Source organism: Urocitellus parryii, chromosome 3 (assembly GCF_045843805.1).
Source record: "Urocitellus parryii isolate mUroPar1 chromosome 3, mUroPar1.hap1, whole genome shotgun sequence".
NCBI lineage: Eukaryota > Metazoa > Chordata > Mammalia > Rodentia > Sciuridae > Urocitellus > Urocitellus parryii.
In genome coordinates, this window is record NC_135533.1 from 134526998 (window position 1) to 134552682 (window position 25685).

The 25685-nt window shown below is 49.9% G+C and overlaps 2 protein-coding genes across 8 annotated transcripts in view; one reads left to right on the top strand and one right to left on the bottom strand.

Moving 5' to 3' along the window:
- Positions 1-188, bottom strand: part of LOC113192736 (uncharacterized) — a 33596-nt gene extending 33408 nt beyond the window's left edge. Inside the window, exon 1 of one of the 2 annotated variants that reach the window (XM_077796084.1) lies at positions 1-147. Coding sequence is in view for 1 of the 2 variants with exons in the window: in XM_077796085.1 (XP_077652211.1) it covers positions 1-91 (91 nt within the window). In the remaining variant the exon portion in view is untranslated. The other variant, XM_077796085.1, reaches the window with a different exon arrangement.
- Ccdc92 (coiled-coil domain containing 92) overlaps positions 184-25685 on the top strand; it is a 27898-nt gene continuing 2396 nt past the window's right edge. Inside the window, exons 1-5 of one of the 6 annotated variants that reach the window (XM_026402942.2) lie at positions 215-286; positions 10881-10955; positions 12057-12389; positions 22792-22938; positions 23384-23425. In XM_026402942.2, the coding sequence (XP_026258727.1) occupies positions 22809-22938; positions 23384-23425 (172 nt within the window). In that variant the 5' untranslated portion in view covers positions 215-286; positions 10881-10955; positions 12057-12389; positions 22792-22808. The other 5 variants (XM_026402941.2, XM_026402943.2, XM_026402944.2 and 2 more) reach the window with 5 other exon arrangements.

Sequence of the window (25685 nt, forward strand, 5' to 3'; positions counted from 1 at the left end):
CCGCACTTGCAGCCAGCCGCCGCGCCGGCGCCGCGCCCGCCCGCCGGGTCAGAGCGGCCAGGCCTCGGCGAGGCCGGCTCCCAGGGTGCATCGCGGCGAGCGCTCGCTGGGACCGGAGAGATGCGACGGACGGGCGGCGCCCGCTGACCTCCCCCGGCGCCGGCCGCAGGGCCCAGCCCCGCCGCCTGCCCCGCCCATGGGCCGCGGGCCCCCTCCGCCGCCGCCTGCCCGGAGGACCGCGCTGAGCCGCGGAGCCGCCTGAAGGACCGCCGCGGCCGCGCCGCAGGTGAGGCGGGGCCCGGGGCGCGCCCAGTCCAGCCCCGCTCACCTGGCGGCGCGGTGGGGCCGAGCTCGCGTGCTCGGCTTTGAACTCAGCCGCCCGCCCCAGGCTCGAGGGAGGAACGCCGGCTCCTCGGGGCAGGGGAGTCCCTGGCAGAGACGGCTCCCGGGAAACCAAGCCGGGCAGAGGCCGGGGGCGGCGCCGCGACCCCGGCGCGCTGGGGAGGGCGCCCTGCGGGCTACGGGGCGAAGCGGGAGGAGAGCCGGCCGGGCCGCGCCGCCAGCCCGGGGCGGGATCGTGGGGCCAGGGCGCCGCATTGCAGGTGCACTGGGAGCGCCCCGGGGCCTGGCCGGGCTGGGTCCAGGATGCTGGAGGGAGGAGCCCGTCCGAATCCTCCAGGCTTGTAGAAGGGAGCTGCTTTCCTGCTGTGGACGTTCGAGACCCTCCCTAGTAAGTTGTGGTGCCTGGCGTCCTGGTAACCCTTTACGTAAGTACTCCACCTTGCAGGCCTTCTCCGAAGCTTCGGGGCGAGCTTGAGTTTTACCCTAAATTAACGGTTTTCTTGTGACTTTTGAAATGGAGCATAATGCACGTATGCAGAGGAGTCAGGCTTGGGTACTGAGCTGTCGTCCGCTACAGTGAATTACTCTAGTTTCTCTAACTTGCGTTTCCACACTGACCTGTGTTGAATGATTTCAAGCTTTGATATTTAGCAGTACGATCTAGTCCACTAATGCAAATGAGGTGGCCTAAGGAAAAATATAACCATGCTCTGTAATGTAGGTGGCTACAGTCGATTTTATAACAGAATATAAACTACCAAGATGAGTGTAATACTTTAGGTTATTAAGCATTTCCAGAAACCTGTAAGAATGTTAAAGATAGAATTGTCGTTTAAAAACTTTCAAGTTTGAAATTTATTATTTTGTTAAACGATTTTTTTTTTTTTTTTTGCACATTCAAGAATTTCCCAGCGTTTTCTCGCCATTGAATTGTAAGGGGAAAGATGTTAACATTTAAAGTGACTTTTCTCTCCAGAGATGTTTTGGAATTTATGTATTTCTTTGGGCTGTTTACTTAAATAGCTGAATGTTCCAAAAAGATTTGAAAGAAGACTTTCTGGCTTGTTATCTTATATATAGTGTGCATACATTTGTATACACACTACTGAAAAACCTTAAAATATTTTTGTTGCTCTTCTGCAGCATATTATCATTACTCAGTAAGATTAAATATATCTAAAATTTAAAAGACAATTATTTGGGTATATCATATTTTTACTGTAACACGTTTGAATATATCAGTTTAACAAATAGTTTTTTTTTAAATTAGATATTTATAGAGTTAACTCTTAAGGAGCAAATGAATTCTTTTACTTACAACAGCTTATTCATTTTGGGTTCTTAACTATGGTCTGTCACAAGTTGGAAAATTGATTTTAACCTTATTACCCTAATTGTCAGAATGCATTAACAGCAATACTGATGTTAATTAGAGTGCTGATGCTTTTAAGAAATACTTATAAAGCATTTTCTTATATTTCTGGCAAGAAACAAACATGGATTTTTTTCCTTTTGTCTGGAACAAGGTCAGATATAAATAGATCCTAATACTAGTGGGCATGCATGTTTATTAACTAAGATGATGTCTACTGAATTGCATGTACTTCAAGGGCAGTGACTTGTGCCTTTATATGTTTCACACCAAGCCTGCAGTAAATGAGTCAGATGGAAGGTCCAGACCAGTTAGATAGGTGCTAGCTCAGACACCAGTTTTCACCTCTCCAGCTTTGATGCTTCATGCTGCAGAAAGGTTTGGGCTGGAAGTAGTTCTAATTGTTTTCAAATATTTGAAGGCCTGACATGCAGTAAAGGGACTTTATTTGTTTAGAGTAATTCCTTGGCACAGAAGAGGACAGGTAGTCCTTTGGGGAGACAGGTGTCCCACTGATAAAAACACAGAAGCTATTTGGGATAGAACTTCCAGCAGTGGAAATAAGAGGCTGCTCCTTCCCAGGGGCAGGTCTTCCAGTAAGCTGGTCCCTCTCTTGGCAGGAAAGGATTCTGGGTGGTATCACACAGCCTTGTGAGAGGGGCTCCCCTGGGTTCCCCTGGCAACTGGACTAGGGATTTCTGCATTTCCCTCCCAGCTCTATGATTCTTTTTTGTTTTTTTACGCTGGCTTCTACACTGTGGGCATAGTGACATCTCCAGACACCTATGTGAACCCCTGGAAGAGTTTTACTGGGTTATCTGCCTGGTGTCCGAGGTGATGCTACCACTTCTTTGCATCGGTTGGGGCCTCCCAGATAAACAAGCACACTCACACTCAACGGTTGTTTTAAAAGACTCTTTAATTAGAAGCGTTTTGTATTTCTTCCTTGGCTTTCATTTTCTACAATAAACATTAATCAAAAGCAAAATTGCCTTTTCTAGGAAGGCAAGCAGAGGAGTCACTGTTTTAAAAGCTCTTTTTAAAAATGAGATGATGTCAGTCATTCTTTTGAGAGTCATCAAGCTGAAAGGGGGCATAAGTTTGTTTATTTTTTCCTTAGTTGAGAGTGTTTGGGTTTTTTTTAAGACATGGATTAAGAGATGATTCTTGTGCTTGCTTTGCATTTTAGTTTCTGTTTATTTCATTACTCAACATGACTCAAGTGTCACAGTAAAAAAAAAAAAAAAAAAGTCCAGTCATATCTACCTACAGTGAATGCACTAAATGTTTTTCTGGCACATCTGCATGGTTATTAAATACGCCAGCAGCTGCGGGTGAGACAAAGCAAGAAGTAGGATCCCAGGGACCTGGAAAGGGTAGGTGGGTAGGAACTTTGTTTAAAGAACAAAAAGATGTACCATTGTCCCCACTGAGCCAACCTTGGGATGAATGTATTCAACAGGAATAATGATTTCACCGTTATAGCAAAGATTAGGCTACAGGATGTCATCTCAGTACAACGTCAAGTGGTCAGTGGGGATAAGGACCTTTGCTGTGGCCGGGAGCCAAGCACAGTCCCCTGTGCGCTTTCGAGTGTCCGTACACCAGGACTAAGGGGAGTAAACCAGTGGAGTGAGAGCATTGCCTGGCCCCTCCAATTTCAGAAATTATAGGGAAAAAGTCTGAATTAATATATACAGGTGCTTAATATTTTTAAACCCCTTTTGAAAATAGTCCCTCTCCTTTGTTCTTTAGCTGGTGAGTTTGTCTCCAGTTTTCCTCGTGTGCTGTTGTCAGCTGAACTTGGTGTGATGAGCTGAATGACAGAGTGCTCCTTGTAGGTCTGACAAGGAGCACATCACTAATTTATACTAGCCATGTGACGGGAAAAGAGATGGACATCAAATTTGTCTGGTCAGCCAAAATTAAAATAAGAAAACTTTAGAGGGTTTTATTCTTTCAGAAAAGAAGAAATCACAGATGCTGCTTTAAATATTATTACCAGGACAAAAAATGATCAAGTAAGGCAACCAGCTAGCAAGCAGCCTCTGAGAGGCCACAGGCCAGGCTTTAAAGCCTCTAGTCACAGCCTCTGAAGGCATCACATGGTTGTCTTAAAAGACTTGTTAATCAGAAAACTATTTACATTTTAATGCAAATCTCCACAGTGAAGAACAGACTGAGAGTGACATTTCATGGTTATTCCCAATTTACCACTGCCAGAAATGACTTCAAGAACCGAGAAATACCTTCTCTCCTGGGGCTGAGGGAAGAGGGAATGTGCTGTCTCCCGAGGCTCGGTTTCTTTATTCTAGCTGCATTCCCAGAACTGAGCAGCAAGCTACCCTTCTTTGGCACTGAAGGAGCAAACCTGGGAAACTCAGTGCTGAGAAAGAAAACTCTAATAAATGGATAACAAGGCATGTGATACATTTTTTTCTACAATTTTTGTCTTTATTGCCTCTTTAGCAACACTTAAGATATTAAATTTAGAGCTGGGTGAGGCCCATTATCCTCGGCTCCTCAGCTTCCTTCCCAGTCTGCTTCTAAGTACATCCTGTAGCCACCTTGTTTGCTGGACAGGTAGGAAAGTGTATGAGGCATTGTTTTAAGCCCACTCTCTCGTGTACCATTGTTGGGTTTCACTGCTACAGAGAAAGTACAATTCCCAATATTATTACAATACTGCTATACTCTGAAATGACCATCTTTGGTGTAACATAGAATATGCATAAGAGCACTAGTTTTCCAAGAACAAGTTCCACCTGTATCATGGCATAATTATCCTGCAATCTCTGATTTTTTTAATGAACTAAATTTAAAAAAGCTACATCCCCAGCGCTTTTTATTGTTTGAGACAGGGTCTTGCTAAGTTGCTGAGGCTGATCTTAAACTTGTGATTCTCCTACCTCAGCTCCTGAGTTGCTGGGGTTACAGGCATGCACCACCACACCCAGCAGTTCCCAACCTAATTTTTCTAATGAACTAATGATGGAGGAGGCTAGGCTCATGCCATACCCTAAATATTGAAGAAGGCTATTTTTAAAAAATATTTTTAGTTGTGGGTGGACACAAAAACTTTGTTTACATTTTTATGTGGTACTGAGGATTGAACCCAGTGTCTCACACTGAGCTACAACCCCAGGCTGAAGGAGGTTATTTTTGAACCTCTCTCTCTCCAACTGTCACATATCACATATCAACCCAGGTAAAAGGAATTGGTTTATTTCTATGGCTAGTGGCACATGAGAGCAGCTCCACTTTTTAGAAATGTTTCTGTCTAGCTGAGATTCAGGAGGCCGAGGCAGGAAGTTCACAATTTCAAGGCCAACCTTAGCAATTTGGCAAGACCCTGTCTCCCAAAAAAAAAAAAAAAAAAAAAATGACTGAAATGTAGCTCAGTGGTAGAGTGCTCTTGGATATAATCCCCTGTACTGAAAAAAAGAGATGTTTACCCCTTGTGCATTTATGAGAAAGATGAAATGCTCTGCTTGCTTAGTTTTCTGTTCTCTAGATAAAAACATGGCACAGGGTAGAAGGTGTGGCCTGTCCTCTGTCTTGGGTGGTCATCTTTGTCTTCTGGTTGAGCCCCTATGACCAGACAGCAGGTTCTACAAACACTGAGCAGCAGCCTCTGCTGTTCGGGCACCTGCTCGCTTGCACCCTGATGCTCTGGGGAGGGAAGGCCAGCCTTCCTGATGGGCAGGAAGGCTGTGTCGCCATCCTCTGCCTCTCTGCTGTGGGATAGTTCTCTAGTGAGGGTCCCTTTCCCATCAAGAAAATGGTCAAGTTCGTTTTTGACAGATTTACCAGCTGAGTAATCCCATGGCAGGGGCCCTAGGGCAGAGAAGACCAAGGGCAGAAGACCTGACGGGCTTTCCAGGGAGAGACAGTAAGTGGGACCAATGCAGGAGACAGGTCGGGAGCTGTCTATTCAGAAGTGTTCTTGGGTCTTGCAGGATGGCATGCAGAGCAGCTCTGGATGACCACTGACTACTTCTAGAAGGTCATTGAGTTCTTCCCATCAGCAGGCTGTGGCTGGAGGGAAGAGCCTTTCTTGGTGGCCTCAGATGCCAGCTAGCCCTTACATGTTGAGTCTCAAACTCAAATGGGAAGCAGATTAGCTTTCTCTGTGCCTCAGGGGAAACGGAGTTTCACTGGAAGTGACTAAGCAGTTGGGGACAATGACCTCCTACAGGAGGAGCACACTAGAAGGGACTATGGAGCTGATCTCACGAATGCTGCAACATTGTCTTGGACAGTTGAATTGAGTGTGCATCTAGCCTCACAGATTTTTGGTCTGGGAATGACATCCATTGACACCCTTCCCAGGTGTCTTCCAATGATGGGCACAGGCTCATCTCGCACAATAATGTTCTGCCATTGGAGCAGTAACCATAAGGCTCACAAGCCTCTCAACCTTTTAGGTGAAAGTTCCAGACTTTGTCAAAATGCTCACTCAACACTCTGTAGGTAGGGGATCCGGCCACTTCAGTCCAGTTTCAGAAATCCCAACCAGAGTATTGTTCACAATTCCCTTTTGAGACTTGCCCACCTCTTCTGCTTCTGGTGAGGCAGTGAAGTTCGGATGGATGCACAGGGCTTTACTGCTTTATTTACAACCTTGTCTCTAAATTATGGACTCTTGCTTTAAATAGATGCACTTAATGTGCCAAATCCAGAAATAAAAAATTTTAGGAGTGTTTTGGAAGTCATGTGTCAGCCTTTGCATGTGAGTACCTTCTACACGCAGGGAAACTACTACAACATTCACGTGAAAACCATGTTTTTTTCTTTGAATGAAGCTAATCTGAACATATTTACAACCCTACTCCATAAGCTGCTCTCTGGGCTTATGGTTTCTTCCTAGAACCTAAGCTAGACAAGCAAGGCTGACCCATGGAAAATAGAGCATACCACCTCTAATGACCCCTCACATCCTTTCCTGTCTGTGTGTCCCCGGCCATGGGACACCCAGCACACACAGCCAGGTGAGGAAACCATATCCCTTGGAGCTACAAAGGGGATATTTGGCAAATGCCAAAGATGTCTGGTTGTAAAGACCCTCTCCAGAGGCCTGTTATCATGTGGGGCTTGATTGAGGACAAGAAAGCACAAGAAGGGGCTGATCAGCCTGAGAAGGACAACTGACCATAGAGCACCTGGGTCATGCTGATCACCAAAGGACGGTTATTTCTAAAAGCCATGACTTAGCGATAAGACAGGCCCTCAAGCACCACAAGTGCCTGCGACTGCAGTGTCTGGTCAGGGTGAGTTGGCAAGAGCGGGGTTGCTCCCTACTCCAGTGAGGGCAGTGGCCAGGAAGAGGAGCTTCTTCCTTGTTGGGGACAGACTTTGTCCCAAAGGCCAGCTTCCTGCTCTGGGAGCCACCAGGGCTTGCTCCTCGGCTTTGCACAGTTTTTGTTGGTTTTAGTTCAGTGACACACACACCATCCACACAGGTAGTCACACCAACAGTTCATTTAAAGGGCAGTCTATTATTTAGAGATTTAAATGTGTAGATTTTAAGTATTATTGATTGATTTTGCCATCTTAATTTGAGCTTAAAAAAACAGACGTTCAAAAGACCCAATAGATGATCCATGGGGACTGTCAAATTGTGAGGTTTGCCTCTTCCACTTGAATTTGAATTTCTTTACAATCTTTAGGTAAATATACATTATTAACTAATTACTGCAGTGCTCTACTAGTCCATAGAGAATAAGAGATTTTCAAAAATATAAAATGTACACTAAAGGATAACACAGTTGTTGCCACTAAGCATTGGCAGAGGAATACAGCCCCTTCAAACATGGCTCAGCTAGCAGAAGCAGAGGAACTTTATAGGTTTCATAATATGTAATATTGTCAGAGATTTTTTTAAGCAATTTATGAAGATACTAATTTCTTAAGGTACCATCCACTTTAGTTGAATCCTCATGCTTAAATTTGCACAGGGATCATTTATGATCTGTAAAGCAAGTGTAAGGAACTTGGGAAATTGTCGCTACTTTAGCCTTTGTGAAAAAATCCTGCTTTTTTGGTGCACGTTGGTATGTGTGGGTCATCTAGAAAGCTGTCTCCGTGAGGCCAAAATGTTTTCATTTGATCATGGGGGTGTTCCAAAGTCCTCACAGAGCCTGGCTCTAAGATACTCCAAACTGCTTGCTTTATTGATAAAATGAGTTGCAAACTTAAATTGCCCCCAGAAAGGGAACCCCAACTTCACAAAGCAATGTATGAAAGGATTTTAGAGTCTGAAGAAAATGTTAATAATTTTAATTCTTTTTGTGTCATTTTTTCATATTACATTGGCATATTCTCGTTCTTATTCTTAGTACAGAAGGTTTTTTTTTTTTAAGACAAGTTGCTTTTTTGATTTGTACCTATATCTTCAAATTTTATTTTTAAACTGGGGTTTTATAACCTGAGCAATAGTTTTTACTTTGGAAGAGACCTTTTCCAAGAAGAAAATGGTTTTAAGATTACTAGCCCAACACTAATTTCTTTCGCTTCTCCATTTTATTTATGCGAATTACAAAGTTTAAATGATGTCTCTTTTTGTAAGCAGGAATCTCTGGTGCCCGTAAAGCGTGCATTTTCATTTCTCCCAGCCTGGAAAGCTGTTCTTAAAATGCTAGTACATGTAAAATATTAGAATTTGGAGCATAATTTCATAATTTTGGGGGGGGGGATTCTGATATTCTGTTTAACAACTAAAGTTCCCTTGCATTTGAGAAATGTCAAAGCTTCATGCAATGTCCTGGAGACTGGTAGCCCTCTGGTCAGAGCACTCCAGGGAAGTGCCCACCCGGGCCGCATGCAGTAGCCTACTCCATTCCGCACACCTGCACATCCTTTGTAATCAGAATGCTGGAGTCCTTATTTGGGATTCCAGAGGTTGCACACACCTCTTCATCTCTCAGTTCATTAGTGTTTATACAGGAAAAACAAAATCTCCATCAAGAGCTGGGGAGGAAGTTCTTACCCCCCAGGCTGTTCAGGTCCATGTGCAGCCCTGTTCCTCCAAGCAAAGGCAACGCCTGTTCTGTGATCCCCACGGTGAAGCAGGCACAGTGGTGTCGTCTGCACACCTGCCTCACCAGGGCTTTCAGATACAGAGGAGAAACTCACATAGGCACCTGCACCTTCTGCCTGGTGGTTGCCTTCTTCTCCAGTATTTCTTTGAGAGGTGGTGGGGGGGCACATAGGAGATCAAACTCAGGGGCACTCGACCACTGAGCACTATCCCCAGCCCTATTTTGTATTTTATTTAGAGATGGGATCTCACTGAGTTGCTTAAGGCCTTGCTTTTTGCTAAGGCTGGCTTTGAGCTTGCAATCCTCCTGCCTCAGCCTCCCGAGCCACTGGGATTACAGGCCTGCACCACTGCGCCTGACCCTTCTCCAGTATTGGTAGCTTTCTGAAACAGGAAGAAAAGCAAACATGGCTCCATCGAGCTCTATGCCCCCACAGTTGACCAGTGGACCCAAGGAAAGCAGAATAAACCTCAAGTTAAAAGGGACAAAAATTTATTTCAAATGAGATTGCCTCTAGCCCAGAGCTTCTCAACTGCAGAAGAGTTGGCATTGGGTCAGGTGGTTCTTGGTCAACGGCCTCCTGCATGCTGGAGGCTGTACAGCAGCACCCTGGCCTCCACCCATTAGGTGCCAACAGCTCCCCTTCCCTAGTTCTGATAACACAAAATATCTCAAACATTGCCAGGGGTCCCCTCGGGCCACAGTCACCCCTGATGAGAGCATGACTCTAACCTGATCATGTGGGGGAGGATGGAATTCCCTGTATTCTGCTTTCTATTGTCTCAAAATAGAAAATGTCCACAGCAATTCCATCTGTTCTTTGGATTAAAAAAAAAGCTATATCTTGCACCGGCTGCAGAACAACCACTGTGGAGACTGAGCAGAATAATAGCGTATGTAGGTGTGTTCTAGGCAGGGCAGCGTCAGTTTGCAGAAGCAAGCCAGCTCCTCACCAAGTCCAAGCGAAGCATGCTCTGCCCAGTGGCACACCACTTACTTGCCCAGTGACATATCTCAGAGGAGTCACCGTCTTCCTCTCTCCCCTCCCCATTTTGTTCAGCTGAGTCTTATTGATTTAAACAGGTAAAGACTCAAGCTCCATTTGAATGAAGAGCTTGTCACTACCTATGTTTGTTCTAATCTGCTGTATGAAGAGGGGAATCCCAAGCCCCTCTTTCAGCTAGCCAAACTTTAGTGCTTGTTATCATCAAGAAAGATATGCATCTTCAGATTGTATTATTAAGACCATAAGTTATCAAGTAAGGCAAACAATTAAAAATACAAACTTTTTTAGAAGTTAAAGGTTACATTTTAAAGGATTTGCAAGAATCACTAAAATCCAGGTGTTTTAAAATACTCATTGGTGATTACATGGAACATGAATGTCCATTTGGATTGTGTTCCTCAGCAGAACTAGACTCCTCATCCAGAGCAGGTCCTGCATTTCTATAGCTGTGGGACAAGAGAAACGTATTCTCTTGCTCTGTGATGTTTTTTCTCAGGCAGCAGCCTCAAGATAATTAATAGAATTCTGTTAGCACAGAACAAAAAAAGACTAGACCTAAGACGCTTTCAGCCTAAAGTAAAATATATAGAAAGAAAAGGATTTTTTTTTTCTTTTTCTTTTTTGTACCAAGGATTGAATCCAAGGGCATTTAGCCACCGAGCCACATGCTCAGTCCTTTTTGTGTTTTATTTTGAGACAGGATCTTGCTAAGTTGCTTAGGGCTTGCTAAGTTTCTGAGTCTGGGGCTTTGAACTTGGATCCTCCTGCCTCAGCCTCCCAAGTCTGGTCTTACAGGCTTGAACTAAAAGAGAACTTCTGAGAAGTGGATGTGGGGAGAACAGCATTCTATGAGTATATTTTAGTAAGCAGTGACATTTTGCTTCTTGTGGGAACAGCAGTGTAGTGTGACCTGGAGCTGGGCTTCCGAGTCAGCATGATTTGGGATGAATCCTAGCTTTGCCACTCACTAGCTAAAGCTTCAACAAAGTTGTTTATCTCCTCCAGATTGCCTGCAGAGGTGTGAAACACAGGTAATACCATGATCTCTTTTTGAGTGTCTGTTAAGTACCCAGCCTGGCATGTAAGTCTTAAGTAAAAGTCACTCTGTACTTTTCCCTAGAACTGAGGGACCGGGGTCCTCTGCACTTCCTTCCTCTGCATCCTGCTCCTTCCCTGCCACATTAAATTCCCTCAGGTAGGAATTTTGTCTCTAATGCATAAAAAGCTTCCCCCCGTTTCCTCTCTCTGACCATCTCAACTTTTCTGAGTAGTTGAGTATGCAACTTCAATCTGACACGGCTGGTCTACCCGTGTCCTGCCACTCTGCATAGTGTTCTTTCTGAGTCCAATAGTTTAATGGTCTCACTGTTACTTCTAAACCCTCATCCACGGCTACCTCACCAGAAGTACTTCCTCCGGTCCAAGCCCTGTCCATCCTTGAAGGCTCAGCTTCATCCCAGCTTCTCCAGTCCTTATCCATTCCACAGTCGTTGGGTTCCTCCAGGGGCCTGGCCACACTGCTCTAGTTGAGACGGGCACTGCTCTCCAGAGTTCACCCTGCGGGTGCAGGAGGCAGGCAAGGGAGTGAGCCCTGGAGGCACTGTGAGGGTCACCCACATGGGCCACCTTCCCCGGCTCTGAGCTGGCATGTGCACCTCAGAGGGCTTAATCGTAGAGTGTTTTCTTTGTCCTTGAGTGACCAAGTCAGGACCTATCCCCAAGTGGTGGTAAGCAGCAAACCGTCCACAAGGGCACTGGAGACGTGGCCTGGCTCCGACCCCTAGGTTCCTTGTTGAAGGGCTGACCGCCCCCGTGTTGTCATGGGACTGTAAACAGCACAGGGTACATTCAAGAACAAGACCAGTGCTGACGTGTAGTTCCTGGCAGTCACCATACCTTCTGGTGACGAGTGTTTCTCAGACTACGGAATTCACAGAATAGCACATTTTTCAACTGGGCAAATCTAAAGTGAAAAGGAAGAATTGTCCTTTGAGTCAAATAAAGTTAGCTTCATGGACAACCAGTCGCATTGCCAGCCTTCTTTCATTCCATCAAAGCTCAGCACAGGCGCCTCCTGAGTCGCCGAGTCCCTATCCACCACTGGAGAGGGCCAGAGCGTAACCGGGTCCTTGTTTACACGAGGCTCAGCACATCTCAAGTTTGGTGCTATGCCACAAGGTCAGCCAGAGTTGGCATGGTCGGCTCAGAACAGAATAACTTTCCACATGCCAGTAAGATATACCCAAAAAGGTACGTCACAAACACCCTGAGCAAGCCCATGCTTTCCTTCCAACAGAAACGTCTTTACTCCTGGAGAGCTTTCCCACCGGCCCCATTTTCCCAGAGACAAAGACTAGCTATCCTTTCCTCCACATTGGCATCATCCTCATGCCAGTCAGAGAACTAGTTGCAAGCTGTCTTACTCTCTTTGCTACAAACTACCCTACATCCTGGGGGCTGCGAGAGAGGTGTGAGCCCAGAGAGTGTGAGATCACCGCTCAGTTCCAACTCCGGAGAGCCCTTGCTGAAAGGCTGGTTCGGATGACTGGGGGCATTCTCTAGGTGATGGGGATCAGCGAAGAACAAGATAGGAAAGCCCTAGTTCTCCTGGAGCTGACCCGCTAGTAAGGTAAGAGAGTGAGAAATGACTTGGCTTTAGATAATGATAATGCTATGAAGATGCAAAATGGCAGAGTGTGATGATCATGGCACTTAGAGTAAAATTGTTCAACAGTGCAGAGCAAAATGAGGACAGGCTCCGGCAGCCTCCATGATGCTGTCTGGGAGCAAGAGAAAGCGCCTGGCTGGCTCCACGTGGGGAGTGGTCACAGTAGCCAGCGATGGTTCTAGAAGGCAGTGCTGCCCACTGCAGTAAATCATAACCCTGTGGGGCTATTTAAGTCCTCGTGAACTTGAATAAAAATAAAGTGAAAAATTCAGTTTGTCAGACATATGAGCCACATTTCAGTTGCTCAATAGCTGCACTAGGCTAGTGGCTACTTTAGCAGAGAGCAAAGAATAGAGTATCTCCTCATGACAGACATTTCACAGCCTCCAGTGAAGCAGGGACTCAGGAAAGTGAGGCCCAGGGATTTGGAGGGAGTTGCCCAAGGCTGTCTAGGTAGCGAATGGCAAGCTAGGATTCGAACCCAGGCAGTCCAGATGCAGAGCTGGCATGAGCCCCACCCACTGTCACCTGAACTCACACACAAGAAAAGCACACAGCCAGTCTATACAGCCCATTCGACTGTGGCTGGCAGACAGTGTCATCCCATTGGTGCCTCCTGGTCATTAATGCTTTGGGATTCAGCTGGAAGATAGTGGAGCAGAGGACCAGCTGTGTTCCAACCAAAAATGTGTGCCTACCGGAGCAGCTTCTTCCCTGGAAAAGGGAGCTGGAACCAAAAAGCACCAGGAAAATACCAAGCTTCTGTGCGCCCCCAAGCATGCTCTGCCCCCATGTCCTCTAACTGAGGGGGAAGTGCTTGGTGCTCTAGCTGCAGGTGACTTGAGTGGCTGTCAGCAGCTGCATTACTATGGCCATGCTCAGGCTGAACGTTCTAGAGTGCACAGGAAACACAACCAGGCACCTCGTTGTCCTCCTCCAGAGCCGCCCGAGAACTTGTGGTGGGAACACCAGCACTGGGCTGGGGGAGTGAGGAGGGCAGGCGGGTGGGCTGGCTGCGCTCTCAGTGTCTGGAAGTGGAGTCAGGTGCTCTGTCTGCTGAGCTCAATTCTCTCGCATGATCATCACAGAAACGAGGTGACTCTGAGCCTGGCACACAGACACTGGTAAGTAGCCATTGTCACTAATTTTTATTAGTTACTTGCAACTTTTTGAGATTTAAAAACTGTCCTTGTGTCATTTCTTGCCCAGATGCCTGAGACCCAGAAGCCATGTTGGGACAGAATTGGTTGTCATGGGACATGGTCACAATTCATGCTACACAGGGCAGTGATCACACCCTTGAAAGGCAGGAAGGGCCAACAAAAGGTGTTACTGGGCATGGGTGTAGCAGCTGCTGCATGGGGTTGACCTGTGGTGATCATCCATCCACCCGTCCTGAATACTGGGAGAAAGCACCTTCATAGCCCCTGACTGACCCCCAGGCGTGGCCAGAGTTGTGCCAACCAGAAGGAGTTCAAATGCCCCCCTACAAATGTTGAACTCAGTGGAAACCCTGGGCGCTCCAGACCAAAATGGCTGAGTTCCAGAGTGCAGACACACAGGGCAGGTAAAAGTACCCTGAAGGAGCATCACCCCTCACGGGTGTGATGAGTCCCATTGTGGAAGCTGAGGTCCAATATGAGAGGAAAACAAGACAAAGGTACTTGTACAAATGGAAAAAGTGACCTTTTACAAGGTTGGGGACCCTCAGGATACGAGAATACTGGCTAGCCTCCCAGTCTTTTTGAAAATTCCCCATGAGTGTGAGCGAAGCTCCCTTTCTTGTTTCTCCTCCTCCCAGCCCTCCCCCACCCCCATTTCCTACTCTTCCCTGAGCAGCACATGGTGCTGCTGGGTTAGCTGGATTCAATTTGGTTGCAAAGACAAGCCCTGAAGTCTCCTGCACAAGCGCCAGCCTTGCCATACCGCACTCGAGCGCTGGTCCCCACCTCTGGTCTTGGATTCCTTGTGTGTTCTAAATGACAGGCCTTCTTCACACACAGCTGTTTTGGGGGAGTTTTCCCTCCTCCCCGGAACTTGATGCACGGATGACAAAGACCTGGAATCCACGAGCCCAGGGTTCCCTTGTTCTCTGACACCACAAAGAGCAATTGTGAGCAGAAGGAACTCTGCGCGAGTCAGTCCGCAATGCCACCAGTGCAGGGGCCTCATTTACTCCCCACAGCACGGGAAGTTCACGGGAAGGAGACTTTTCAAGACCCGAGTCTTCCATGTCGGGGTGTCAGGTCACCAGATGGAAAGCCGAAGGGTCAAGCAGCCGTGAGTGGACGTGCTGAAGCCAACAGAAAAAGCTTTCAGAAATGGAGGTCTAGGGACATGGTAAATGCCTTCTAAAAGAATAAGCTCTCTTTCCTTTAAAGATATTTGTTACAGTTTGGATATGAGGTGTCCCCCAGAAGCTCCTGTTAATGCAGGAGTGTTTCCAGATGAAATGCTTGGATGGTAAGAGCTGTGACCTAATGACTCCATCCTAGTTTGAATGAACCAAACTCTAACTGTAGGCAGGTGGAGTGTGGCTGGAGGAGAGGTCACTGGGGTGTGCCCTGGAAGGGTGGTTCTTCCCAAAGCCCCTTCCCCCCACACCCTGCCCCAGCCTGAGTTGAGAGCTTTCCTCCACTGGGCCATTCCCCACCCGGGGTGTGTGAGCCCAGAGCAATGGAGTCAGCCATCTATGGATGAGACCTCTGAAACTGTGAGCCCCAAGTAAACTTCCCTTTCTCTAAGTTGTTCTTGTCGGGTATTTGGATCACAGCAATGCAAAAGCTAACTAAAACAATATTGGCATTCACTCAAACTGCGTGATTCCAAAGAAATAAATTTCTAATAAAAAATGCCCTCCTGGTGATCACCAGAAGGTGTGTGATCACTACAGTGAAATGCCCGGCCATGGTAACCTTATTGAGTTGGTGGTCACTGTTGAACTATCTTAATAATGTCAAAGATCTCTAATGTCCCTCCATTCCAGCTCTTCTGAGGCCATCTATGAGCCCATTTGCAGAGCGGCGAGTCAGAGGAGCTGCCTGGCTCTACTGGGTGGCATGATTGAAGTCTAACATGGAACACAATGCCAGGGCTGGGTTCAGGCAGAGCTTTTTTGACTGCATCCCAGGACAAATTCTCTTCTCTCTGACAATCATCCTCTTAGATGCCCAGTTTAGCTAAGGACTTTCTACCACAGCTCATGAAACCATTGGTTGTTTCACGTTTTGTAAATAACAAAGGAAAAAGTATGACTAACTTGAAGTGCACAGAGCTTCAGCGAATGAATTCTTTTCTTTTCTCAGAACCTGTGTGATTAGGCAGGCCCACAAAATAACAGAACAGCTCATCAGCTAAGTCAGTTGAACTGGTTCATTCATTCAGCATTATAGTGTTTAAAAGCAATGAACACACCTTCTTGACCCAGGGGCTACAATTTAGATTGTAGTCATCAAACACCAAGATTTGAGAAGTCGTTCCCATTTCATCCTTGTGAAGGGCAGTTGGCACTCAGGATCAGCACAGCTATGGTTATTGACCAGGTTGTCACACCTGGGATGATCACGGTGCATGTGGACAGGGAAGTGCTAATTAGACGTGACCTGGGTCTTTACCCCTCCATGGAAGGAGGTGACATCCTTCAGCTGGTGGCTCAGGCCCCTCCTGGTGCAGCAACAGCTTGTTAACAGTTCACAAATGACTTTTGTATGAAGTAGCAAATGCTTTTGGCTCCAGTTTATAAAACAAGGCGTTTGGGTGCTCCCTGGAGGGTGCTTATCCTGGGAGCTGCCCAGGAAAGGTAGGAGGAGGGTGCAGGAGCAGGAAAGACCTGGACAGCCCCACAGCCCTGCCCACCCCTCGGCTGCCTCCCCCAGACACAGCTTCCCTCTGAGGAATTCTCTTCCAGTGCTGAGATCGGGAGGCAGTGTGCTGGTGTTGCTGCCTCCCAGGGTGGGGCTTCCACAGGGTGCTGGCTCCTGGTAGTGGGTGGCCCTTACTCCATGAGGCCCAGGGAGACCCAGCGGGCACTGTGTGACAGACTGTGGGAGCCCGTATATGAGCCTGTTTGGCCTGTGCAGCCCACTAAGGGGCACCCCAGAGCACCTGCTCTACAAACTCACTTGCTTTGTGAGACATTTTCACACAGAGGGGCCAAGCCCTTAGCTGCACACAGACACTGGACATGGTTTTTAAATAGAAACACAGAAAGTGACCATCAAATGCAGGGGACATGAATAAACCCATCCTGAAGACCTGGTGGGGCAGACTTCGGGCAGGCTGAATCAGTCTGGGTCTGCCTGCCCGTTACAGCCTTAATTCAGGCCGTCCATTCTCCCAGAAGGAAACGGCTACTAGTGCCTAAAAACCGTGGGTAGGACGGGTAATGTCACAGAACTACAGGAATGTGTCATGCAGGGCAGGGGAGGCCCCCAAGTGCTCTCTTGTTGTCATTTTCTGCATATCGTGGGGGATACTAAGTTGTGCTTTTGTAAAAGCTGCTTTCCATTGGTTCTTGCCAATTCTGCCATACCAGTCGGGGTCCTAGCAATCCAAGATTCCTCTGGAACAGCATTATGAAGATGCAGGTCACCCCTTGTAGAGGATGCTTAGTGATTAACTTTTTAAACAGAAACTGCTTTATAACTTCTTCTGACAATAAAGTAATACATATATGTGCACCACAGAAGAAGCTGTAGGTGGTACCAAATCAGATTATTAAGACATGAAAGGGACCCATAACCCACCATCTAAACACTCAGAGCACTCGGGTGTTTTCATTCTAGATCTTGTCACTACTTATATATTATACATACGACTTTTAATATCCTTTCCTTTTTAAACTTATCATAGACCTATTTCCTTGTCAATAAATAAAGATCCACAGTATTTTAATCATTGCACGGTCTGGGTGACCATGCCTCCTCCCTTCCCGACGGACGTTCAGGGCCCTCTGGTGGAATAGCTCGCAAAATATAAGACTTTTTTGATTGGTTGGTTGTTTCTACGGGAGTTTTCCTCTGTCCGTCTTTGGAGACCTGCCTATAAAGATTGCTGTCTAGTCGGAGAGCAGGGGAGCCCAGAACCTCACCCGTGCTGGGTCTGGAGAGCCCAAGGGCAGTTCCTTCCCCCTTCATCACAACAGGCCTGGCATACTGGAAAGTGTGTATTGAAAAATCTGTGTGTGTCCTTCCAGGACTGGGTCATAGTTCTCTGGGTCTCAGGTTTTAAAGAGAAAGATGAGGCCCCCAGAGAGCTCACAGCCTGAAACCCGGCGAAGGCAGGACTAGAACCTGAGACTGAATCTCATGCTAGGCTTGCAGCCACACCTGTTTTTATTAGGTTAAAAAGAGAAAACAACAAAACCCTAATTATTGAAGAACAATTCATAAATGAGATTTTGTCCCTTTAAAAAATAATTGCCCCTTTGTTTTCAACACTTTTATTTCCACTCTCTAGTGGTGTCCACTCTTTTTTTTTAACCAAAATGTTTCTGGGATCATTTTCAAATGCTTACCCGTCTTTGAAGTGGTGTCCTTTGTCTTGTGGGCCTAGCTTTTTGGGACTTTCAATCCTTTGCTTAAATACAAGTGGGGGAGTAGGTCCTGCAACTTACAATGGTTATTTTATGCAGGTTATTGTGAATTTAGAATCCCTCAGTGCAAGTTCCTTTCTGAAGTGGGAGGTTCCTTTCTTAAACCAAGGATGAGAGTCCTGGCCTAATTATCCTTGGGCCACTTTCAGCCCCCTGTGGAGTACTATAGATTATTTCAAAGGAAGAAGTAGGTTTATCTGTCCCCGAGGGCACTTGGCTCAGCCTGACTCTCTATTCCTTCCCTGAATGGCTCCTCTCTAGTGAAACTGGAGGGTAAAGGCCGCCAAAAAATGCATCTATCTGCATTTCCCTCTGTGGAAGTAATGGAGCTTCTTTGCTAGCTCATTTCCATACTGAGATGATGCTCAGGAACCACCCTGGTGGGGCGATAAGAGCAGCCTAGGAGTGTATTTATAGAACTATGGGCTAATATTTAGAGAAGTAATACAGCCAACATTTATTAGGCACCTGCTGTAAGCCAGACACCCTCTCCCCTACCCCCCACTGCACTGAGCCTGGAAGCCTCCTTCTAGCCAGCTGCTTCCACAACTGAGACTCAGCCCTACTCAGCCTTGGCCCCAGGCACGCTGGCCCCTCCCAAGGTTCTCCTGGTTTCCACTGCGATCCATGGGCCTCAGTTTCTTGCTTTGGAGACAGGTTGTTGGAGGGCTGCAGACTTCCTCCACCTGGGCTTTATGAGGCCACATGGAGCACCACCTTCCTGCTAGGAAGACCCTCTCCCCCTCTCGTCTCACCACCACAGCTGCTGCCCCTGTCCCCTGCCAGCCCTGGTGTCCCTGATGGCTGGAGGACACCGAAGCTGTACAGAAAGCCCCCAGAGGTCCTTGAGCTCGCGCTGAGATGCCAGCTCGAGAGCAGGCAGTGCCCAGCAGGACAGGGCCTTGCAGAAAGCACAGAGGGTGCACAGGGCTCAGGTGCCTCCTGTCCGGGTGGGAGAGGCCTGCTGTGAGTGGTTATCACTTATTCATGACTAGCACCCAAAATAGCTTGTTACAACTACCTGACAACTCCCACCTGGTGCTAGGTGCTGTTTTTCCAGATTCTAAAATTATTACCCTGTCTCCATAGACTGTGTTCAGCTGAAAGAGAGGCCTGCTTTTGATAGCCTGAGAACACGCCAGTTCCCCACTCTGAGGGATCACAGTGAGCCCGTGCTCTGGTCAGTGCTGTCATGATGCCTCTTTTTTTTTTTTTAGTAGTAGATGGACATAACTTTATTTATTTATTTTTATGTGGTGCTGAGGCTCGAACCCAGTGCCTCCCGTATTCTAGGCAAACATGATACCTCTGAGCCAGAGCCCAGCCCTGTCAGTGCTTCTTGTTACTGCGGCATGATTCGGGTTCAGCCCTCCTCTCAACACCGACCTGGAGCAGGATGAGGTCCTTGGACTTGCGCATGTCGTGCATGAGTTCAGATGTGAAGCAGGAACCTAGCTGACTGGTGAGAGGGTAGGGGGGTCTGCCCGGGGCGGTCCTGGCAGAGGAAACAGGCTGTGCAGAAGCCCTGTGTTGGAGGGTATGGCAGGTGCCAGGACACAGGACACAGTGCTGGTGGGGCTGAGTGGGGCAGGCGACCAGGTGAGCCTCTGGACCTGTGGGCCTCTGTCCCAGGAGCATGGAGGGATGAAGTGTGAGCAGAGTTGTGCTTGGGACGAAAGCATGGGTGAGGGGGTGCACACGGGGAGGTGCTGAGGAAAGGGTGTAGCTTGAAGAGGGGAGCAGATGGGACTGGCCTGGCTGAGCCAAGAGCCGCCCCTGTTCCTGACAGGACAGCCTTGTCGCTGACTCAGCCTGGCCTTGGAGAGGATGAGGGTGAGCGTGCCCCTGGCCCTGGACAGAGCGAGTGCTGGGGGACACCCCACCCTTTCTTCCTAAGCCAGCCTGCTGCTGTGGGGAGGCACCAACTGGGCCCTGAACGCCCACCTTCACCCGCTGCCTGGGAAGCCGACAGGAGGGGCAGGACCCCGTGTCTCTAGAGATGGTCAGCAGGTCCTTTTGGATTTTGTGATTCCTGACCTGGGTGCAGAGGGACCGGCTTCTCAGGGGGTGTGCAGTGCTGCAGGTGGCCCTACGGCGGGGCGGCTGCACAGCTCCGGTGCACGCGGGGTAGGGGGTGTCCACGGGGCCTTCTCTTCTCCCTCGGAGGAGGACTGTGAAATGCATGACCTCAGTGTGGAGCAGCACTTCATGTCCTCATAGGAGAGATGGTCCATTATGAAAATCATTAGGTCATCATTTATACATGAGTGTCCTGAAGAGAGGAAGGAACATTGCCTGGATCGGGGAGAATTAACTCGCTGTGGATGGGCCATCTGTCCCCATGCTGACAGAGAGCAGTCAGTGACGCAGGCCCTGCATCTCTGAGGCCTTCCATTAAGGGCACGTTGTCACTAGGAATGATGGCAGAAGTCTCCCCAGAGACAGTCAGCCAGGGCTTCAGAGCCATCTCCACAAAATGTGGCCTGGAACCTTCTCAAGACTTAATTTTCTGGACATGGAGAATGAACTGTAGGTGAGGAGAAGGTTCGGACCCATGAATTTACCTCAGAGAAAGCCGCAGATGAGGCTCTTCCAGCCATGGTCGGGTAGCCCGGTCCTGAGGGCCTCTTCCCTGGCTGCCGCTGGAGTCCTGGGGGGAGACGGCAGAGCTGGGTGTCGCACCCCGTGGGGCCGGTTACCTGCTGCAGAGACAGGACCTCATGAGCAGAGGAGGCCGGTGTCCAGGACACACTGCCTCTGGGGAGCAAAGGACTGTGAACTGTTGTGGCCCCAACGGCACAGAGAGACCAAGCTGGGCGCTCGAGGTAGAAACTGCTACGTGTGCTCTTCTGACCCAAGACGCGCTCTGTGACCTTGTCGCTGCAGCCACAGGAGGCCACCTTCGTCTGCGGTGGGCACCCTGAATCTATCTGGGCCTTCATCCACCACGCCGACCCTCTGGGGCTCCGTGGTGAATGCTCCACCATGTCTCAACCCCCAACGTCTCAGGTACTGAGGGGGCATGGCAATGAGGTAATGAGGCCACCTGCTAAGCAGGCAGCATGAGGGTCTTGGGACCTGTGGGGTTCCACTCGGAAATTAGCGCCTGGGCAGGCGGCCCTGCACTCCGGGAGCTTATTGCCACGGCACAGAAGCCTTGCTGCACTGCCAAGAGACTGCCCCAGCTCTGCCCAGCAGCGTCCTGTGTGCTTCAAACACCGCCATCATGAGCCACCAGGCAGCTCCGTGGGGTCAAGGCCTGAAACTCAACTGGAAGTTGCCTCGCAGGCTCCCTGAGGTCGGAGTCTGGTTCCTCTCCACTCCTCTGAACTGCGCTGACGTGAGCCTCCTCACACCTGCCTCTTCTACACAACAGTGGAGACTTCTCTTTGGAAAATCCTAGAAGCACAGCAGGTGACATGCCCTCAGAGCTCGACTGGCCTCTCCCATTTGTCTCTGCTGTCCCTCGTCATCTTTCCCTAACTCTGATGTCCTCCTGTTTGTGTTTATCGTGGTTCTTTTGAGGGTGTGTCGTTTCCACTCCTCCAGCTCTGGTGACCGTGTGAATTGTGTGCTCCGTGTTTTCCAGCTTGCCCCCCGGGGAGGGGCACATGGCCCCTGTGCCGAGTGGCCTGTGTGAATGGAGTGCATACCTGAGGTTCCAGTGATGAACCCCTCTTGGCTCCAGAGCCAGAACGGGAATATATTGCTGGCCTTACAATTAACAAAGAGCAGTCGGTGTCATCCAAAGTGGTGATAGCCTGGGTGTGCTGTCATCTCCTAAACCAAATGCTGAGCTGTCATGACGGGATGGTGCCCCTCACACCACCCCACAGATGTTACACCCTGGAAGCATTTGAGAAATGGCAGGTCCTGTAGGGAGGGTTCTCTGGCAGAGCAAACCAGGAAAGACGCCCTTGCAGACCTGCTTTGCAGAACCATCCGTGTCTGCAGGGCTCGCTCCCAGGCTCCCAGCCCACATTCTGTCCTTAGCACTCTCAGTGCTTTGCAAGGCGTCTTGAATTACTTTGCTAGGTTTTCCAGAAAGATTGACTTCACCGCATTTCTCAAGTTACAGTAAGGCAGAAAATCAGGCCCTGAGTGAGCCTGGGGTGGGGAGCGGGCAGGGACTGGGGACAGACCCCAGACTCCTGAAGCCACCATGTGGCCCACAAGATATTCCCAGGAAGGGCCGGGCTGCTCTCAGCTTTGCCCACTGCAGGGGTGTCCCTCAGAGTTCTGCCCACTGTTGCCCCGACACCTGGCCAGCTCCGGGTGCCACCTGAAGGAACCAGCAGCCCAGTCCCTGCACCATGTGCTTTGGAAGGCCGAGTTGTTGCCTCCCTCTCAGGAGCTCTCCCAGCAGCACTTTGGGTCAGTCCCTACCCACTGAGGCCAGGTGTGGAGAGCATGGAACTTGGAATCGGGACCCTGGATTTTAGTCTCTACTCGTCCCACACTGGCTGTGGGACCCAGGCTTGCTCATCCACTCCCCACAGCCTGTTTCCTTCCTAGGATTGTGAAGTGGCCTGGACCCCCAGGGTGACTCTGTTCACCAAGCCTAGTGTCACTGTGCACATGGCGAGGCCTGGCACAAGGCAGGTGTCCTGAGAGTGGAGCTCCAGCCCTGCACAGGGGTCACAAGACAGAACAGCCCTGAGGGCCAGAGGCCCCCCCCCCCCCGCAGGCTCTGCCTTCCAGCCCCTCCTCCTGCCACTGCCCCAGGACCCTCATTATGGAGACAGTGACCAAGGTCTGTGTTTCCTGCAGGTCACCTGGATGTCAGCATGGCAGCCACAAACCTGGAGAACCAGTTGCAAAGTGCCCAGAAGAACCTCCTGTTCCTGCAGCGGGAGCACGCGGGCACGCTGAGGGGGCTGCACGCGGAGATCAGGCGGCTGCAGCAGCACTGCACGGGTACACCTGGGCACGCAGGCGGGACGCGCCCTGGGGCACAGAGCCCCACAGAGCAGCCTCAACATAGGGGCCCCGCTGCAGCCAGCCGCCCTTTGCTGTAGCGCTCAGCACCTGTCACAGAGCCCCCTGGAATGCTTCCCTCAGCACAAAGAGCAGGAAGCCTGAGGCCTGCCTTGGGATCCTGGGGACTGGCAGGACTGGCTGTGGCTCACACCGTAATCCGAACAGCCTGCGGGACACGTGGAGCGAGCTGCTCCCAATTTTGCACTGTTGGGGTGTGGCTGGGGCAGATGGGAAGGAGGCTTTTGGGGAAAGCAGTGTCCCTGAAGCCCAGCAGGCTCAGCACTACTGCTGTCACCCGTGGCTCCTAGAGCCCTGCTTGCTCCGCAGAGCTGAGGAAGGTGGGGAATGGCGAGGAAGCTGATGTATGAACTTTCCTTTTCAGATCTGACATATGAGTTGACACTGAAGAGTTCTGAGCCGACAGGTAAGGGCCTCCCTAAAAGCCGGTGGGTATCATTGCCTCTGCTGCACGTGGGTGCCTAGAGCAAAACACAGCTCTGTGAAGGGCTGCATGTGTCGCCAGAGCTCTCAGTTGTCTGTGGGGGGGGACAAGTGAATGGATTACCTTTTCATTGACACATCTATTTAGATCTATTATATGCTTTTCTGGATTTTCTGATTTTTCCACAGTGAATATACAATCTTCTATAATCAGGAAATAAACCTGAAGTGATTTCTCCAGAAAGAAAGGAGACCAGGAGGAACGTGGGGCAGAGCAGTCCCAGACCCTGTGCCAGGGCTGTCTTCATCCTGGCTGGGCTCAGCCCCTAGACCACCTTTCTCTGGACTACAGTCCCAGAAGTACTTCCCCAACCAGAACCCTTGGGGACACCCACGGTGTCAGCCCAGTGGCAGCAGGCAGAAGAGGCAGGAGCCAGGGTCCTCCCAGGGCCTCCTGCATAGCAAACAGCTGCTCCCAGCACAGGGCAGGACTGGGAAGGTGCAGACCCACTCCAAGGGACACTGCCTAACCAGGCTTCAGGGTGCAGTTGGCCTTGGTTGGAGTCAGATCCTCACCAATTTTTCCACTTTGATCCTTGTGTTCCTGTCTCCTGAGTGCTCCTCTCACCATTTTGAGTATGGTGAAGAGGCCTTGGGACAGGAGCCTGCCTTCCAGATGAAAGGTCCCAGGACCACCCCTGCAGCCTCCAGGCCAGAAGCTGGCCCAGAAATTCAGAACAGGATTTCTGCATGACTTACTTCAACCTGCCATAATGGAAGCCTCTGGAAAAGCGCCACCCATGTCCTGGAAGCTTGGATGTCCTTGCCCCTCCCGGCTCTGCCCAAACTAATCTGCAGCAACACAGGGCTGGTCTAGTGGTTCTCAAGCCTGCCCCAAGGGCACCCACCCACCCAAGGCCACATGACTGGCAGTGCTGGCTCTCAGCCATGTGTGTGAGGTGCGGTGGGGAGGGCTTGCAGCAGCCTCCTGGTGCCTCTGGTAGGCATCTCCCTCCCCAGAGATGCAGCTCACTTCAGTGCATCCCAAACTTGCCTAGCCCTAGGCAGTTCAAGATGCAGGTCATAAATGAGCCTGCCCTGCAGGCAATTCCCAAGGTCTGGCAGGAGCTGCAGACCTGTGTGTTTAAGAGGTGCCTCTGTCACGAGTGTTCAGGAAGGCCTGGAAATGCTGCTTTGGGTGACAAAGCAATTACCACCGCAGGAAATGAAAGTTCTAGAAAGGGTGGTGTGGAGGGTCAGTCGCACCAGCTCCTCCCCTGGTAGCAACCAGGTGGCCCAGGAAACATCACCGAGTGCCAAGCCAGCCCCCAGAACAGCATAGCGTGGCTGGTCTCAAGAACGGTAAGGACAAAGTGCAGAACAGCCAGAGGTGGGTGGCCACAGAGCACACCTTACCAGGACCCTGGATTGGGGCAGGCTGTCACAGAGGGGTTGTGTGCCTTTGGCAAGGTCTCTAACATTTCTGGGCTTGTGTCTCCATCCATAGGCCCCAAAGTTAGGTTTCTGGCTGACTCCCAAGGGCCTGCCGTCCAGGGCTGCCCCTCAGCTGCCCTGTACGTACAGAGCCCAGGGCGGGCTGTGGTGTCGGACAGGCCTCTGCAGTGTGGCCTGGGGGAAGACAAATCCTGGGATGTTCATGTCCAGCTGGAGAGGTTACACCCGCCTGGGAGGGAGGCAAAGGCCAGCAGTCCATGTGGGGGCTGAGAGTGAGGGCCCCACGTGGGACACGGGTGGGCACTGAGTCTGAACGCTGTGGTCGAGGTCAGCATTTCAGTAGCAGGGGCTCAGCCCAGGCAGCCAGGCGCCCAGGTCTTACAGGAGGCTTTATGTGTCGGTCACTCTCTTTACCTCTAAAACTGCACTTCAGAATGCATTGTTTTTCTTGTCGGCCAAAAAAACCCAAAACACCTTATGGGAGGTAGTATTGCCTCCGCCCTGCCCGGGGGAGGCCATTTGTGACCATGCACAAGCACAGGCACACCTGTGTTCCGCAGCGGTGAGCTCACAGCACACAAGTGCTGGGCACAGAGCAGGTGTGGCTGCCTCACCTCACATGGTTCAGAGCCCAACTGGCAGAACGTCCTGCAGAAGTGGTGGCTAGGCAGGGGGCGCCAGGACACAGACCTGCCCTGGGAAGCAGCCGAGGCTCCAGGGAGACATGCAGCCTGCCTCTGGCGCCAGGCAGGCCCTGGGGGCATATGAGAAGATGGGCCTGTGGGTCA